This window comes from Trichogramma pretiosum, unplaced genomic scaffold (assembly GCF_000599845.2).
Source record: "Trichogramma pretiosum strain Unisexual culture from Peru unplaced genomic scaffold, Tpre_2.0 scaffold122, whole genome shotgun sequence".
Lineage (NCBI taxonomy): Eukaryota > Metazoa > Arthropoda > Insecta > Hymenoptera > Trichogrammatidae > Trichogramma > Trichogramma pretiosum.
In genome coordinates this window covers 285,058-304,066 of record NW_019640796.1, presented here as the reverse complement: position 1 = coordinate 304,066, position 19,009 = coordinate 285,058, and the positions used below count along the sequence as shown (strand labels likewise).

Genomic DNA, 19,009 nt, shown 5'->3' with positions numbered 1-19,009 from the left:
AAAAATAAATAGAATAACATTTTTTTCAAAAGTACGTAAAAACTTATTCCGATTATTTAAGAACTTTCGAGGAATTTGGGATTTGGACCGGATTTTGAAAAATCTCAAACGTCAAGAAAAAATTACGTCGATTTATTATTTCAACTATTAGTTTATGTGTAAAAAATAAAGAGAAATTTTTTTACTATCATTACAAAATCGATAACAGTATAAGATAATACAAAATTTTTACACAAAGTTAGAGAATATTTATGCCAAATGTATTCAACCATTACAACATACACCTAATGGAATGATCTAGTTATTTAAAGATTTACTACGTACGTGTACTCTAGTTACGTGTTTATTAAGGTCACTTTTTAATCCATATGATTTGTGACACATCTCACATGCGAAGGGTTTGTCCTGATCATGTTTCCTTTTGATGTGTTCATTAAGAGTATGCTTGAGTGAAAATGATTTGTGACAAATATCGCACTCGAAGGGTTTGCTACTAATATGCACTGCATTTATGTGTCTATTGAGGTAACCTTTTTGTCCAAATGATTTGTGACATATCTCACATTCAAAAGGTTTGCTCTTCTTATGTACTGTATTTTTATGAGTTTCAAGGTGTTCTTTTTGTCCAAATGATTTATGGCACATTTTACATTCAAAGGGTTTGCTTTTCTTATGTACTACATTTATGTGAGTTTTAACGTAATGTTTTCTTCCAAATGATTTGTGACAAATATTACATTCAAAGGGTTTGCTACGATTATGTACTGAATTTATGTGAATTTTGAGATGACTTTTTCGACCAAATGATTTGTGACAAATGTTACATTCAAAAGGTTTGCTACGAATATGTACTGTATTTATGTGAGTTTTAAGATTACATTTTAGTCCAAATGATTTGTGACAAATCTCACAGTCAAAAGGTCTGTTACGAATATGTTCCATATTTATGTGAGTTTTAAGATTATCGTTTAGCCCAAATGATTTTTGACGAATGTGACATTCAAAGAGTGTGGAAATCTTTAAACGGGAGTTATCGTTAAATTGACAATTCTTATTATAATTGAATCCTTTTTTTACCAAAATTATTAGACTTTTTTCATTCATGTATTTGGTCGTACTTATGTTTTCTTTTTTAACGGTGGATGGACAACTTTCACATTCAGATTTGCAGATGTTTGTGAATATAGAGAGCGGTTCAGTTTTACACTCACAATCGACGAAGATTTTTTCATCTGAACCTTTCTGTGACACCATGTTCTCATTCGCGTTTCCAGCCTATAATGAAAATAGTAGATATGATTCTAAAATTCGATTAACGGAATACACTTTAAAATCACTGAACTCACCGATAATTCATAAACCGGCAATATTTGAACGTTTTTGACATCAAAAGAGTCCACCGGATCGAAAACATCATCGTCACCTTCGTTCGTCAGTATATCGCTTGGCTCTTCCTTAACCCTGACGAATAATCGAATGTAATAAAGAACCGTAAAAAAAAGGATAATTGTAGTATAACACACACACAAGTTTTTACCTAACTACGTCGCCGTTGCTTTCCATCCCTTTCTTGATTACGTGTAATCACGGTAAATGTTCACGATAAATACTGCGAAAATATTTGAGGTTATACAATTCGAGTAGCCAACACTTACACAGTACACCTCGATTAACCTATATACAATTTCAAGGAAATAACTTGTAAACACTTGTGCGCTCGTCTAGGAACTTAGCTACTCGCCAGTCAGCGAGTCAACACAGTCAGTCGCAGTATATTAGCGAAGTGATCTTCCGGCGAATGTAATAGCTCTCTGGCGAAACTTTCCCCCTCCACTGTATGCGGTCTATATTAGCAGTTATTGTGCACGCGTGTCGCTTTGTTCCCTGTATGCGTATGCTGTAAACCAACACCTGAGCGATGATAATTCGGTGACGGTAACGAGCAGAAAATGTAAATCTAATGAGTTAGGGGCTCTGACTGTTGTCGCTCGCGTTTAACGCAATCATACCTCCAACTACGCTACATTTATACATGACTAAATTTTCATAGAATTAAAGTCACTCAGGTATAAATTCTGGCAGTCGGTTTTGCGAAAAAAATACTCAGATGCTCGTTTCGTTCTTTAATTTATGCGATGCAGGTATGAGCGACTTTACAAATCATAGAGATTAAAAAATTTGAGGCTACTGGGATTAATGAGTTAGAATCTAAGTTAATCTCATTCCTTAAAAGTCAAAGGAGATTGTGAGGAGAGTTCAATCGATGTCGAAAGTAGCAGTCAGCAAGATACGATTATCGGCACAGAAAAATAATCATCAACGTCTACTCCGTGCGTTCAAAAATCAAAGAATTTTTTCGATAAGTTGTAAAAATCCTCATATACGTGCCCATATATAAATCTACCTATCTGTGCGCAGCTTATACGTGAATTATTCAACGTTTTACTTAATTTTAAGGCTCGAAACTCTTACAAAACGTTAATGACGAGATTTAATGAGATTTTCTTTCATTTGTCTCGGTGCCGACGACGACGACGACAAAATTGAACAAAAAGCGATGACTCGCGCGCCCGGGCCCACTCCTAATCCACTCCGCTCGAAAGCTGCAAAAAAATCCTCGAATACAGAAACGACGCTTATACTTTTCGAGCTCCGCGAGAGCAATTAAAAGCAAAAAAAAATTGTAACGCATTCTGTAATTATCTTCTCTCGCTCGCGTCGCGCGATCGTTATACCGCCTTCGTCGTCAATTTTCGTCCGTACGTGTATATTTATTTTTTGTTTATTTTAACAAGCTCTTAATTAAATCTAAATTAGAAGGTTTTTGCCACTTTTCCGAGTGTTCGATTACGCTCCTAAATTGCTCGTATCATCATCGTCGTCGTCGTCGTCGTGCACGTATTTATTACGCCTGGACGACTCTTGTAAAATGTTTAAGCGCAATTAAAATACCTTGAAACGCCGCATGACGGGAGTTTTTATGCACGAATGTGCAGCAGCACATACTCGAGTCCGACTCCTGTATATATTTCATTTATCTCTCTCTCTCTCTTCTTCGTACATATATAGCTCGCAGGTCATGCCACACGCCGCGAAATTAGAGAAGCCAATCGTACGATATATGTATATACTATACAATTTTGTGTGTGTGCGTTTCTACGATATTTCACGTATATAAACGGCATGTGGATGAAGCAAAATACTATATGGTAGTCTCGTTTGGCTTTGTTTTATACAGACACACACGCGAGTATCTAGACCAACTGCTGCAGCCTCACAAACGCTTTTATATAATAATAATAATAATGATAATAATAATAGCGAAAACACACACGTGTGTGTACGAGTATGTGTCTGTGCCAACGCCAGACTATAGCTCCAGCAGCGAGCGACCCAAGTTTATCGAGTTTGTGGCATTCTCGCTCGCGAGTATTGGCCACTGCTGCTGCAAACGAACAACAACAGCAGCAGCAGCAACAGAGAGACAACAAAGCCGGAGATACGGAGAGATCAAAGCCGAGCGAAAGTGCGAATTGTTCCATTCGAGCGGAGCTTTTCAACGCGTCCTACAGAACATAAATTTAAAGGCACACGCTCGTGACTGTGCGCGCGTCTCGATATATCTATACATATAATATATATATAAATTTACATAGTTTTCGCGTAAATACAACAATAAATAATCAACTCACCGGCTGCTGATCCAGAGGACCGTCGATCGACGACTTGGCGGTCGACTGCATCGAGCTCGGGCCCTCCGTGTCCGTCGTCGTCGTCGTCGTCGCTTTCTCGTAAGCCGAACGATCCTCCTGATCGTTCGTACTGCTGGAGGCGTGCGCGGCGGCTCTCCTACTGCTCGTACTCGTCGTCGTCGTCGTGGTGGGTACCTCGACGTAGCACAGCGCGTCCATGTGGGTCTGCGCGCGTATCTCCGCGATGACGATCCCGCGCGCGAGTATGAATATTCTTAGGTAAGTCTGCAAAAGGTGCGTATTTTATTATATAATAAGGTGTCCGAATGAATGAGATTATCGGCGATGCACTATAATAGCTGCTTCGTTTGTTTTGTTTAAAGGAAAGGTGAATAGCGTCGAAAGAACGTCGCACTGCATTGTCTTGTGGGTTCGAGTTTTTTTCTTTGGTTGACCAAAAGAAAAAACATTCAAAAATCGTCAGTGAGATTTTTCGAATTTGACGCAATTTTTTTACTTTTATTTTTTTGAATGTACGGCAGAAATGCTCAACGATCTACGATTGGTTTCTCGTCACAGAAAAAGTTTTGTTGGGCTTGAAGAGGCCGTTGGGACTGGGCGTATGCTAACTAAAAGTGTGACGTGTTTTTGTTAGTCAATGACCATATTTTGGTTATGAAAACATAAACATATATAAGTAAACGCCACATTTAAGTTGTCCCACTAAAAAAATGATATGAAGTACCGAAGCGGGATTCCGACCAATCATGAAGGGTATCCGGCCGTTTCTCCGATCCCGTTATTCCGACGGCCATTTTTCCGATTATGTGAAATTTCCGATTTTACATTATTCCGATTCCGTTTTTCCGACTACCCATTTTCCGATTGTATAAAATTTTCAAACATAATAATTCAAATATCGCCGAAACAATAATGTTATGGTTTGACTATCGCTAGCTGCTGCGAAGGCCGACAAAGAGACTCTCGTTCAGTCTCTCATCTAAGTTCAGCTATTTAGCCTAGCAATGGAGCTTCAAATCGTCAATAATAAATTAATTGTTCGCGGCTATCAATTTTACCATTCTAAAATTATTGGGGAATGGCATAATAGATTCGCAATCGTCGTCGGTAAACATCATCCTGACCTGTATTCAACTTTGACGGAATTTCAGAAAGAGCAAGCTGATTGCGACGTTAGGTTCACTGAAGTGAGTTTGGGGCTTGAACGCTTTGACTTATATACAATTATTTTGACTTTGACACTTGCAGATTTACAAATCAAGGTACACGACATCTAGTGTTGGAATCTCAAAGCAATATTATCGTATTTAAAGCGACTGAGTAAACTGGACAAATTTTTTTGAAAAAGTTACATTTTCATTTTCAGGTCATTTGAAATTCGCTATTTATTACATAATTGTAACGGGAAAATCAACAAAAACAAACCGAATAATGATCATGTATATGAAAAAATTTTTAATGGTCATTTTTTCGCCATCATTAACGTTGAGCACTTCTACCATCGGGATCGAAAACAAATGTAAGGTATAAAGCAAGAAAAATAAATAAAAGCTCACTGCCTACATTCTCTCTCTCTCTCTCTCTCTCTCTCTCTCTCTCTCGAGCAGGCCAGGGCCTCGAAAAACACATTATCGAGATGAAAAACGACCGCACCTTAATCGGAAATTTTTCATCATTTGGTTGCTCTCTGCGCTTGGCGCGTATATTATATAATATATAAAGAGCTTTCACGCGCGGTACTTCCACTTGACAAATGACGATTCGAGAGAGAGAGAGAGAGACATTCTCACCGTGCTATATATAGAGCAGTGGCAGGCTCTTCTTTATGGTACACGAAAAAATTTTGCGCCGAAAAAATTCGGCTTATTACCGCGTCAAAAATTCGTTATTACAATGTCTCGCTACGCTACTCGCGTATATTTTAAAAAATTCCGAAAATTCGTACAATTACACTCGTATTATGGAGAGAAAAAAAAAGAAGAAAACTCACCGTGACCATGATGCAAAGGGGTAAGTAAAACGCACCGATAGTAGCATAAATCTGATAATAAAAGTTTTGGCTGACGCCGCACTGGGCGGCGCCGTAGTCCTTCATGACCTTGTACTCGTTGCCGAGCACCAGCAGCGGCGGCAGACTCACGCAGGCCGCACCGATCCACACCAGTGCCGTGTAGAAGGTCATGCGTCGCGTCGTACGCTTCACGCCGTACTCGAGCGGTTTGGAGATGGCGTAGTAGCGATCGACGGATATCATGCAGAGATTGAGGATGCTGGCGGTGCAGCTGAGCACGTCGAAGCTGACCCAGACCTCGCAGGCGCGCGAGCCGAAGGTCCACGAGCCCATGATCTCGTACATCATGGCGAGCGGCATGACGAGCCAGGCGACGCAGAGATCGCTCACCGCCAGACTCACCAGCAGATAGTTGCAGGGCTTGCGGAGTTTTTTGACGAGGAAGACGGCGAGGACGACGAGGATGTTGCCGACCACGGTGGCGATTATGATGAGGCCGAGGACGAAGCCCAGCAGAATTTTCTGTATATATTAATGTTAATTTTAATTCATAGTTCAAAGATACATTTCTTGCACCCCACAGAATAAGTATAAACATAAAAGCGTACCCCCAATGAAAATATTTTATAAGTTCTTAGGCAAGATTTTAAAAAGATCTTGTATAAGATCTTATGCAAGAACTTACGTATGATAATCGACATTGTAATTTCTTGCATAACATCTTGATAAAATAGTAAGACATCTGGTAGCAAGTTCTTGTATAAGATTTGGATAAAATAGTAAAACTTAATCACAATCATGAAATTCAAATTATATAAGAACTTGTTATTTCAAGTCTAGTAATGAAATCAAAAACTTGCTACTAGATGTATTGAAATTTTATCAAGATCTTATGCAAGAATTTACAAAGTTGATTATCATATGTAAGTTCTTACATAAGATCTTATACAAGATCTTTTTAATATCTTGCCTAAAAACTTAAAATATTTTCATTAGGGACAATCACTTTTTGGACTTTCTATGTAAATGTTTTAAATAAAGTGTTATAAAAGTCGTATATAATAATCTTTTTATAAAAATTTAGAATTTTAAATAAATTCATTTTACTAACTGACTTTTATACTCCCTAATTCGAATTATGAATTAAAGAGGCTAGTAAATTACGAAATTTCGCAATTGTTTTTAGACTGTACCGAACTCGACTAAAATTATACTTTATAACTTGAAATGAAATTATGATACATGGGAGGTAAATTTCCATGTAAATTTTTCCAAGCGAAACGAAAGTTTAAACGTCCGAATTTATAAGTCGGTGCTCACCCTGAGTATCGGAGCCCAGTCCTCGTCTTCGGCCAGCGGCTCGGTCGCGTTGGCACCTACTACAGGCACGATATCCGTGGTCTCGTTGAAAAAAAATTCGCCCCCGTTGCCCCGATACAGAACTATGTCCGTCGTCGTCTCGATCTCGTAGTCCCTCTGCAGCTCTCTGTGAAATGAAAAAAAGCAATATATATAACATCAACGTTTTATTACACACTTACAAACAACAAAGAGAGAAAGAACAAAAAAAAAAAAAATTACGCGGAAAAATCCTTGCAGCGCAACGCAACGCACCTGTTACGCGGCATACAACGCAGCGTTTATACGATATCGTTTTGTATTTTCATTTCGGGGTAAAATTAAGAGTGGAAAAAGGTCGGGATTTAATAACGTTTATATTCCGAAAATTGCGCGTGCACAGGGCACGACTGTATACATGTATATATCATCATCATATATACAAGGTAATAAAATCGTATACGTATAAAATATTCCTCGTGCCGCCGCGTTATGGTATGCGCGCGTGCCACGGCAATTCCTCCTCTTTCTCTCTTTTCTCCCTTACCGAGTTCGAGGTAAATTCATTAAAGTAACCATTTTTTTCCTCTTTCTTCTTACTCGTATAATAATCGCAATTGCATTATTATTGCACGGGAGGGTTGGGTTATAATGTATATAGCCACGTTGGAGAAATAATTTTTTTTTGTTTTTTTTTGTCGACGCACACGCCGAGCTACATAACGCAAAGCAAAAACACGCCAGGGTTGAATTCAAAGTAGAGAGACAGAGTGGAAAAAAAAAGGAACAACGAGGCTCACTCGCTCGCTACAGACCCTAGAGCATTTTCTAACACTCTCGTGTAACAAAAGTTTTGAAATTTTAATGAACTCGGGTGGCCGCACGCGCGCAAACACACATGCACACACGTATAATAATACTCGTGTGTGTGTGTGTGTGTGTGTGCGTCGGAGATAAATGAGTTTTTGCGAATGAGTATTATTCATAGGATTGTTCTTCGCGCGAGACGTTAAAAAGGTACTACTACTACCGCTACGCCGAGCCGAGAGAGAGAGAGAGAGGGAGAAAACACGCGCGGCAGACGTAGAAAAAAAAAGCGTAGTGTGTAGCTGTGGCACACATTCGAGCGCTTGAATTACCCTGAAAATTCATGGAAAGAGAGAGAGAGAGAAGAAAAAAAAACACACGACGCACTGCACACGGCGAACTTGGCACCATCTTGACATTTATACTCCCAACATGTGTATCGCGCGTAAAACAAGTTTTATTATATATGCGCTGCTGGATGTATATAATACCGGGCTGGGCTGCAGCTGCACCCAGCAAGCAGACTTTTGACAGTCTAAAGGAAAGCTTAAGTAATTGAACTTTGCGCGTTTTAGCAAAGTTGACTTACGCGCGAGAATACGTAGCAGACATCGCCGTCGCTCCCCGCCCGACGACGACGCCCGACGAGGAGAGAGCTGCTCGCAAGAAAGAGCACTACTACCCGGAGAGAGAAGCAGCTCCTCTTAATACATATCGTGCACGAGCGCATCCAGTATATATATAGCTCGTATCTCATAAATTTCACTCGGAAATTCAACCTCCTTTCTAGTGGAATACTTCCGTAAACGCACGCACTTCTTCCTCTCTTTCTGACGCTTCTGCCGAGTATATATGCGTGTGTGTGTGTGTAGGATTTATATACGAGTGAGTGTTTTCAAATGGATTGAAAAGAAAATTCACGGCACGACGAGGAAGAGAGCCAAAACGCGTGTCGTTTGCGAAGGTGTGTTTTCAATTATTTTTCTTTCGACTTTCTTCGTTGACTTTGTATCGTTACTATTGACGACGAAGTCGAGAAACTCGAAATTCACCTCTTTAAGGTTTCATTAAAATTACTTTTTAGTGTTGACAGCTAACACGATGTGTCTTTAATGCTGATTCAAAATGATTTTTACTTTTAAATTGCAACAAGTCGTAACGCATGGATCATACGTATGATTTTCATACCGAGTCCATACGAGCAGATTCATTTACTACTTGATGGTCAGAATCAAGGGCGAAAATGCTCAATACATGATTTTACGAGCGATAATATTAAAGGTCTAATAAACGTAAATTAACTTTCGTAATGTTATGAATCGATACATTAGTTTTGGCGTCAACAAAATTTCAACGGTAAAATTTCATAGTTCAAAATAAATACAAGATTTGAAATGAGGACAGTAGAGAAATAATAGTACCAGTTGATAGATGTTTCAATTTAAAAGTGAAAAGTTGAGAGATTTTTACAATGTCGGCTTTGGAAGAGCTTAAGCTTAAAAATCAAAATTCTAAAATACGTCACAAATGTGATTATTGCGGTAAAATTTTATCAACTAAACAAAATTTGAACAGTCATGTGAATGGAGTTCATTTGAAACTAAAGAAATTTGTTTGCGACGATTGTGAACAGTCTTTTGTCACAAAAAAAAGTTTGAATGATCACGTTATGAATGTCCATCAAAGAATCAAAAATTACTCATGCGACACGTGTGGAAAAGTTTTTGGTTATGAGAGAAGCTTGGCTGAGCATATTGCAATAGTTCATGAAAAAATCAAAGATCACCAATGCGGAGAGTGTGGCAAGTTCTTTGGAAAAAAGCATAATTTAATGAAGCACATTGATACAGTTCACCTAGAACTCAAAGAACACATGTGTGAGGAATGTGGAAAGTCTTTTGGCCAAAAAATTAACTTACATAGACACATTACCGTAGTACACGAAAAAAACAAAGATCACAGATGCGAAGAGTGTGGAAAGTCTTTTAGTTATAAATGTGAATTGAATAAACACATTGCCATAGTTCATGAAAAAACCAACCACATTAGTACAGTGCATCTGGAACCAAAAGGACACACATGTGAAGAATGCGGCCAATCTTTTGGATTTACGAGTCATCTGATGAGGCACATAGATGCAGTTCATTTGAAAATCAAAGATCATGAATGTGAAGAGTGTGGAAAGTTTTTTAGTGATAAAAGTTATCTGATGAAGCACATTGATACAGTTCATCTGGAACTCAAAGAACACATATGTGAGGAATGTGGCAAGTCGTTTGGACGAAAAAGTAGTCTTATGGAGCATATAGATACAGTTCATCTGGAACTCAAAGAACACATGTGTCGGGAATGTGGAAAGTCTTTTGGGAAGAAAATAAATCTGATGAAACATATAGGCGCAGTTCATCTGGAACTCAAAGAACACAAATGCGAAGAGTGTGGCAAATCATTTGGATACAACAGTAATCTAATGAGGCACATAGATTCAGTTCATTTAAAACTCAAAAATCATGAATGCGAGGAGTGCGGCAAGTCTTTTGGTCGAAAAAGTAACTTAGATAGACACATATCCACAGTTCATAAAAAAATTAAAGATCACTAATGCGATGAATGTGGGAAGTTTTTTTGGTTACTAAAGTGATCTGACAAAGCACATAGGTGTAGTTCATTTGAAAATTAAGGAAAACATGTGCGAAACATTCGGAAAAACTTTCAATCGTCATTGTGATTTGATTAGACACATTGACACAGTTCATAAAAATATTAAAAATCATAAATGTGAGGAGTGTGGCAAGTCGTTTGGAGGAAAGTGTAATCTGATAAGGCACATGCAGGCAGTTCATTTGAAACTTAGAGAAGTAATGCGTTAAGAACGTGGAAAAGATTACAATCGTAATGAGGATTCAAAAAATACACGATTGCATTAGACTGCTGGTCCAAAGCATGTTTCGTGTTTTTTCAATCTTAAGCAGTTTGTATACTCCTGAAACGCCACTGTGTTCAAGATCATATACTTTGCGATTTCTGATGAAAAATTAATGATAATTTGCATTAATGATTTACTCATTTTGATACTGAATATTTTAAGTCTTATTACTTCGTTTTATGAAATAAAAAAACAGAGTCCGCACTAGGATTCAGTGACTCGAAAAACATATTTATATTCATACAAGTATACCATTTCAATACGCAGATGCTAAACTCTTTACATTTTGCTTATAAATCTCTTTCCTTTTGACTTATATTTTTTTCAAAAATATATGCTATGTTAAAATTTTTCTAACTGTAGTTGAAATGTTTTCATTTTTTAAATAATGATAAATCTTATATTTTAAATAGTTCATCTATTATTTACACATACAAAGTAGAACTTATCAACAATAAAATTATGTTTTTCTGACACATTGTAAAATTCTATATCAATCATAGAATAATTAAATACGAATAATAAAATTTTGATCGCAATCAAAAAATGTACCTGTAATTTTTTGAATTTATTAATTTTTTTAAACTTTCCTGAGCAGAAGTGTGAAAGGAGAAAGTGGGCCGATGATCAAAATCTAGGGCTGCTTATACTTTGTTAGTGAATGGACCGCACGAGGTGTGAGTTCACGTATGCTAGACAAAAATTGCCTCGAGAGAGTGTTTTTTACTTTTTTCATCGACTTTTTATCGTTACTTTTGAAGACGAAGTCGAGAAACTCGAAATTCACTTCTTTATCGTTTTATTAAAATTACTTTTTAGAGTTTCCAGCTGAAACGAAAGGTCTGTAATGCTGATTCAAAATGATCTTTACTTTTTAATTGCAGCAAGTCGTAACGCATAGATCATATGGATGGTTTTTATACCGAGTCCACACGAGCAAATTTATTTACTACTTGATGGTCAGAAGCAAGGGTAAAAAATGCTCAATACATGACTTTTACGAGAGAGATAATATTAAAGTTCTAATAAACATAAATTCACTTTCGTAATGTTATGAATCGGGTACATTAATTTCGGCGTCAACAAAATTTCAACGGGAAAATCTCATACTTCAAAATAAATACAAGATTTGGAATGAGAACAGTAGAGAAATAACAGTACCAGTAGATAGATGTTTCAATTTAAAAGTGAAAAGTTGAGAGATTTTTACAATGTCGAATTTAGAAGAACTTAAGCTTAAAAATCAAAATACTAAAATACGTCACAAATGCGATTATTGCGGTAAGATTTTCCTAACTAAAAGTAATTTGGACAATCACATGGATGCAGTTCATTTGAAACTAAGGAAATTTGTTTGCGATAATTGTGAACAGTCTTTTGTTACACAACAACGTTTGAATAGACACGTTATGAATGTCCATCAAAGAATCAAAAATTACTCGTGCGACACGCGTGAAAAAGTTTTCGGTTATGAGAAAAGCTTGGCAGAGCATATTGCAACAGTTCATGAAAAAATCAAAGATCACCAATGCGGAGAGTGTGGCAAATCTTTTGCACATGCAGATCATCTGGCGAGGCACGTAGATACAGTTCATTTGAAAATCAAAGATCATGAATGTAAAGAGTGTGGAAAGTTTTTTAGTAATAAAAGTTATCTGATGAAGCACATTGATATAGTTCATTTGGAACTTAAAGAACACATGTGTGAGGAATGTGGAAAGTCTTTTGGTCAAAAGCAGACTTTAAAGAAGCACATTGATACAGTTCATTTGAAAATAAAAGATCAAAAATGCGGAGAGTGTGGCAAATCTTTTGCACATGCAGATTATCTGGCGAGGCACGTAGATGCAGTTCATTTGAAAATCAAAGATCATGGATGTAAAGAGTGTGGAAAGTTTTTTAGTACAAAAGTTATCTGATGAAGCACATTGATACAGTTCATCTGGAACTCAAAGAACACATGTGTGAGGAATGTGGAAAGTCTTTTAGCCAAAAAAATAACTTACATAGACACATTACCACAGTACATGAAAAAAACAAAGATCACAGATGCGAAGAGTGTGGCAAATCTTTTGCACATGCAGATCATCTGGCGAGGCACGTAGATACAGTTCATTTGAAATTCGGAAATCATAAATGCAATGAATATAACAAATCTTTTATTAAAAACATAGCGTTGCATACACACATTGCTACAGTTCATGAAACAATCAAAGATCACCAATGCGGAGAGTGTGGCAAGTCTTTTGGTCGAAAGCAGACTTTAATGAAGCACATTGAAACAGTTCATTTGAAAATAAAAGATCAAAAATGCGGAGAGTGTGGAAAGTTTTTTGGTTATAAAAATGATCTGATGAAGCACATTGATACAGTTCATCTGGAACTCAAAGAACACATGTGTGAGGAATGTGGAAAGTCTTTTGGCCAAAAAAGTAACTTGCGTAGACACATTACCACAGTACATGAAAAAAACAAAAATCACAGATGTGAAGAGTGTAGAAAGTCTTTTAGTTATAAATGTGAATTGAATAGACACACTGCCATAGTTCATGAAAAAGCAAAGATCACCAATGCGGAGAGTGTGGCAAGTCTTTTGGAAAAAAGCATGGTTTAATGATGCACATTGATACAGTTCATCTGGAACTAAAAGAACACAAATGCAGAGAGTGTGGCAAATCTTTTGCACATACGGGTCATCTGACGAAGCACATAGATGCAGTTCATTTGAAAATCAAAGATTATGAATGTGAAGAGTGTGGAAAGTTTTTTAGTGATAAAAGTTATCTGATGAAGCACATTGATACAGTTCATCTGGAATTCAAAGAACACAAATGTGAAGAATGCGGCAAGTCTTTTGAACGAAAAAATAATCTAACAAAGCATGTAGATACAGTTCATTTGAAATTCAGAAATCATAAATGCAATGAATGTAGCAAGTCTTTTATTAAAAAAATAGAGTTGCATACACACATTGCTACAGTTCATGAAAAAATCAAAGAACACAAGTGTGGAGAGTGCGAAAAGTTTTTTGGATATAAGCGTAATCTGATGAGGCACATAGATTTAGTTCATTTGTACTCAAAGAACGCAAGTGCGGAGAATGTCAAAAGTCTTTTGGTGAAAAAAGTATTTTGAATAGACACATATCTTCAGTTCATGAATAGGTAAAAGATGAAAAAGGCGAAGAGTGAGGCAAGTCTTTCAGATAAAAAAGTGATCTGACGAAGCACATAAATTCAGTTTATGTGAGCCTCAAAGAACACATTTGTGGAAAATGTGGAAAATCTTTCGGTTTTATAAGTAACTTGAATAGACATGTTAACACGGTTCATAAAAATATTAAAAATGTAATCTGACGAGGCATATAGATGCAGTTTATTTGTAGCTTAGAGAAGTCATGCGTTCAGAATGTGGAAAAGTTTACAATCGTAATAGGGACTTTAAAAATAGACGAATGCAGCCCATTAAACTGGTGATCCAAAGAATGTATCATGTTTTATCAATCTTAAGCAGTTTGTATACTCCTAAAATGCCACTGTGTTCAAGATCATATACTTTGCGATTTCTGATAAAAAATTAATGATAATTTGCCTTAATGATTTATTCATTTTGATACTGAATATTTTAAGTCTTATTACTTCATATTGTGAAATAAAAAACCGGACTTTTCATTGAGATTCGGTGACTCGAACATATTTATATTAATATTAATTTACTATTTCAGTCTGCAGATGCTCTTTACAGTTTGCTTATAAATATCTTTCCTTTTGACTTATATTTTTTTCAAAAATATATGCTATATTAAACTATATTTATAGCTGTAGTTGAAATGTTTTCATTTTTTAAATAATGATAAATCTTATATTTTAAATAGTTCATCTATTATTTACTCATAAAAAGTAGAACTTATCAACAATAAAATTATGTTTTTCTGACACATTGTAAAATTCTATATCAATTATACAATAATTAAAAAAGAAGAATAAAAGTTTTGATCGCAATCAAAAAATATACCTGTAATTTTTTGAATTTATTAATTTTTTTTTAAACTTGCTTGAGCATCGGTGCGAAGAGAGAAAGTAGGCCGATGATCAAAATCTAGGCCTGCCTATACTTTGTTAGTTATCTACTAGTCATTTGGTAGCCATTTTACTTTGGTAGTCATTTACTCTTTTTAAAAGAGTAAATAACACAGTTCACTCTTTTGAGGTTCGAAAATTACTCTTCTGGGTTTAAAGTGAAAGTTCGAATAAACATAAATTAACTTTCATGATGTTATGAACCGATACATTAGTTTCGGCATCAACAAAATCTTGACGGCAATAACTCATACAAAGTAAACATTTGAAATGAGAACAGTAGAGAAATGATAGTACGAGTAGATAGATGTTTTAATTTATAAGTGAAAAGTTGAGAGATTTTTACAATGTCAGCTTTAGAAGAACATAAGCTTAAAAATCAAAATACCAAAATACGTCACAAATGCGATTATTGCGGTAAGCTTTTACTAACTAAAAGTAATTTGGACAATCACGTGGATGGAGTTCATTTGAAACTAAAGAAATTTGTTTGCGACGATTGTGGACAGTCTTTTGTCACGAAAAAAAGTTTGAATGATCACGTTATGAATGTCCATCAAAGAATCAAAAATTACTCGTGCGACACGTGTGGAAAAGTTTTCGGTTATGAGAAAAGCTTGGCTGAGCATATTGCAATAGTTCATGAAAAAATTAAAGATCACCAATGCGGAGAGTGTGGCAAGTCCTTTGCAAAAAAGCATGATTTAATGAAGCACATTGATACAGTACATCTAGAACTCAAAGAACACATGTGTGAGGAATGTGGAAAGTCTTTTGGTCAAAAGCAGACTTTAATGAAGCACATTGATATAGTTCATTTGAAAATAAAAGATCAAAAATGCGGAGAGTGTGGAAAGTCTTTTGGTTTTAAAAGTGATCTGATGAAGCACATTGATACAGTTCATCTGGAACTCAAAGAACACATGTGTGAGGAATGTGGAAAGTCTTTTGGCCAGAAAAGTAACTTACGTAGACACATTACCACAGTACATGAAAAAAACAAAAATCACAGATGTGAAGAGTGTGGAAAGTCTTTTAGTTATAAATGTGAATTGAATAGACACACTGCCCTAGTTCATGAAAAAACCAAAGATCACCAATGCGGAGAGTGTGGCAAGTCTTTTGGAACAAAGCATGGTTTAATGATGCACATTGATACAGTTCATCTGAAACTAAAAGAACACAAATGCAGAGAGTGTGGCAAATCTTTTGCACATACGGGTCATCTGACGAAGCACATAGATGCAGTTCATTTGAAAATCAAAGATTATGAATGTGAAGAGTGTGGAAAGTTTTTTAGTGATAAATGCAATGAATGTAGCAAGTCTTTCATTAAAAAAATAAAGTTGCATACACACATTGCTACAGTTCATGAAAAAATCAAAGAACACAAGTGTGGAGAGTGCGAAAAGTTTTTTGGATATAAGCGTAATCTGATGAGGCACATAGATTTAGTTCATTTGAAACTCAAAGAACACAAGCGCGGAGAATGTCAAAAGTCTTTTGGTGAAAAAAGTATTTTGAATAGACACATTTCTTCAGTTCATGAATGGGTAAAAGATGAAAAATGCGAAGAGTGAGGCAAGTCTTTCGGACAAAAAAGTGATCTGACGATGCACATAAATTCAGTTTATGTGAGCTTCAAAGAACACATTTGTGGAGAATGTGAAAAATCTTTCGGTCATATAAGTAACTTGAATAGACATATTAACACAGTTCATAAAAATATTAAAAATGTAATCTGATGAGGCATATAGATGCAGTTTATTTGTTGAATATTTTGAGTCTTATTACTTCATTTTGTGAAATAAAAAAACGGATTTCTCATTGAGATTCGGTGATTCGAACATATTAATATTAGTATACTATTTCAGTCTGCAGAAGCTCTTTACAGTTTGCTTATGAATATCTTTCCTTTTGACTTATATTTTTTTCAAAAATATATGCTATATTAAACTATATTTCTAGCTGTAGTTGAAATGTTTTTATTTTTTAAATAATGATAAATCTTATATTGTAAATAGTTCATCTATTATTTACTTATAAAAAGTAGAACTTATCAACAATAAAATTATGTTTTTCTGACACATTGTAAAATTCTATATGAATTATACAATAATTAAATAAGAAGAATAAAAATTTTGATCGCAATCAAAAAATATACCTGTAATTTTTTTAATTTATTAATTTTTTTAAACTTTCCTGAACAGAAGTGCGAAAGGAGAAAGTAGGCCGATGATCAAAATCTAGGCCTGCTTATACTTTGTTAGTGAATGGACCGCACGAGGTGTGAGTTCACGTACATGTTAGACAAAAATTGCCTCGAGAGAGTGTTTTTTATGATCGTCCAACTCCAGATATCTTCTCTTATTACACTAGCTCCGTTTTCTCAATTATAGCTCGTGTGGTACAAATGATTTTCTTTTAACGAACTCGTTTGAGCTCGCGTATACATCATCGCTGCTACTCTTTATCATTGTGCAGGATTCAAGCTTCGGTCAGACTTTTTACGATGCAGCCGCGATCCGATATAATTTCCGTGCAACGTATGTGCTTACATTGCCCGCTTATACTCGGTTTCAAGAAATGTAAACTGTTATTTTTTCCCTTTCTCAAATATCACGTAGACAAATTTTTATTGTCGTGTGATGATTTGATATATTCTTACATGAAAGTATTTTAGAATGTTATAGCTGTGTACGTTGCGGTATGCATGATTATAATTACGTAGGAAATTAAAAACGTATAAAATAAAAATAGAGTAAATGAATAATTTTACAATCAAGTATATGTAGAATTAGAGAAATGGATTAAAAGTTGAAAAACTATTTTGTAAAATCGTAACCATAATATTGCTATAAAAACAAAACTGTCATTTATTCGATTTTAGAAAATTGCACTAATCGTAATGCATCGTGACTCGCATTGTGAATAAATTGAAAATTGTATGATTTTAGCAGTAACTAATTACATTATTTATTAAGTACGTGTGTTTAAATATTAGCTTTTTTCACGTGTTCGGTTGATACAACCATTTTTTTTTTCAATTTTTTTTGTGTACAATTAAATCGCTAACATTTATTATTGAGCTAAAATAGGTTCAGTAACCCTAATGTACTCCGCGTATCAAAATAATACTAAGCGTCAGTCTGTTGCTCCGCAACACTTGGCGTCTCGCTGTGGGTCACACGATATGTTTACACGATCGCTCGGACACGGGACTTATCTCGTCTTGAGAATACGTGGCTGGCATGCGACTATACGAGGCTCGGCATACAGTCGGCTCATACACTCGCGGTGAGATCAGTGCCGCGCCGCACGTCGAGTAGTTCGGTTCACGAGTGAGAGAAACAAAGTGAGATAAATATCGACCGTTGCAGCCAGTGATTCTCGAGTGAAAAATTAATTCGGTTTTTAATAAGCTGTGTGTTTTTTTTTCGTGGGTGATTGTGCCGAACGATGTACGAATATGAAGATTATTCCAGTGACAGCAGTGATACCACCGATTACGAGAGCGACGAGAGCGACGCCGAAGGCGACGATCCCGCGACGTGTCGAGAGAATTTGAAAAAATTAAAGAGCTTAATGCAAGACAAACAGATCGACCGGCTGGCCAAAGAGGAGCGTCGCGAATTTCACCGTCAACTTCATCGCTTGGTTAGAAGATGGAAGAGTTTACTTCCCGATCTACGAGACATCTTTCGTCCCGAGGAAATCGATTGGCTCCTCTCGGAGGACGTGCACAGAGGCAGACACTATTTCATCGACTTCGCGATCAGGACCGGCTACGAGGACGAGCCCGAGGTGGATAAAAACGGCGAGCCAACGTCGACGCGTCTCACCACAGCGGTGCATCACGCGGCCAGAAACGGCGACGGCGAGGCGATCTCGAAGCTCTTCAAAATTTACAGCGGATTCCACGCGAATTACAGGGACGAGTCGGGATTCACTCACTTTCACGCGGCTTGCGCGTACGGCTGCGACGACGTCGTCGAGAAATTTCTCGAGTCTGGTCAAGATCCCGACTGTCTTATACCTCGAGAATCGGTCGATCCGCCGCTGTTTCTGGCCATAGCCCGCGGCCACGAGAGGACGATGGAATTGCTGCTGCGAGGCGGCGCCGATCCGACATTGG

At 36.5% G+C, this 19,009-nt stretch overlaps 3 protein-coding genes across 4 annotated transcripts in view; 2 read left to right on the top strand and 1 right to left on the bottom strand.

Annotated features, from left to right (window-relative positions):
- Positions 1-19,009, bottom strand: part of LOC106656361 (5-hydroxytryptamine receptor 1-like) — a 206,895-nt gene that overhangs the window by 49,797 nt on the left and 138,089 nt on the right. For both annotated transcript variants that reach the window (XM_023458083.1, XM_014377306.2), the window contains 3 exons: positions 7,045-7,210; positions 5,704-6,246; positions 3,693-3,977 (listed from right to left, as the gene is read on the bottom strand). In XM_023458083.1, the coding sequence (XP_023313851.1) occupies positions 3,693-3,977; positions 5,704-6,246; positions 7,045-7,210 (994 nt within the window). The remainder of the gene's footprint in view (positions 1-3,692; positions 3,978-5,703; positions 6,247-7,044; positions 7,211-19,009) is intronic.
- LOC111693464 (zinc finger protein 665-like) lies at positions 11,959-12,721 on the top strand. The gene has a single exon (XM_023458096.1). It carries the CDS (start codon positions 12,007-12,009, stop codon positions 12,712-12,714), a length of 708 nt encoding a protein of 235 aa, XP_023313864.1. The 5' UTR covers positions 11,959-12,006; the 3' UTR covers positions 12,715-12,721.
- LOC111693461 (zinc finger protein OZF-like) lies at positions 15,144-17,003 on the top strand. The gene has a single exon (XM_023458086.1). It carries the CDS (start codon positions 15,222-15,224, stop codon positions 16,452-16,454), a length of 1,233 nt encoding a protein of 410 aa, XP_023313854.1. The 5' UTR covers positions 15,144-15,221; the 3' UTR covers positions 16,455-17,003.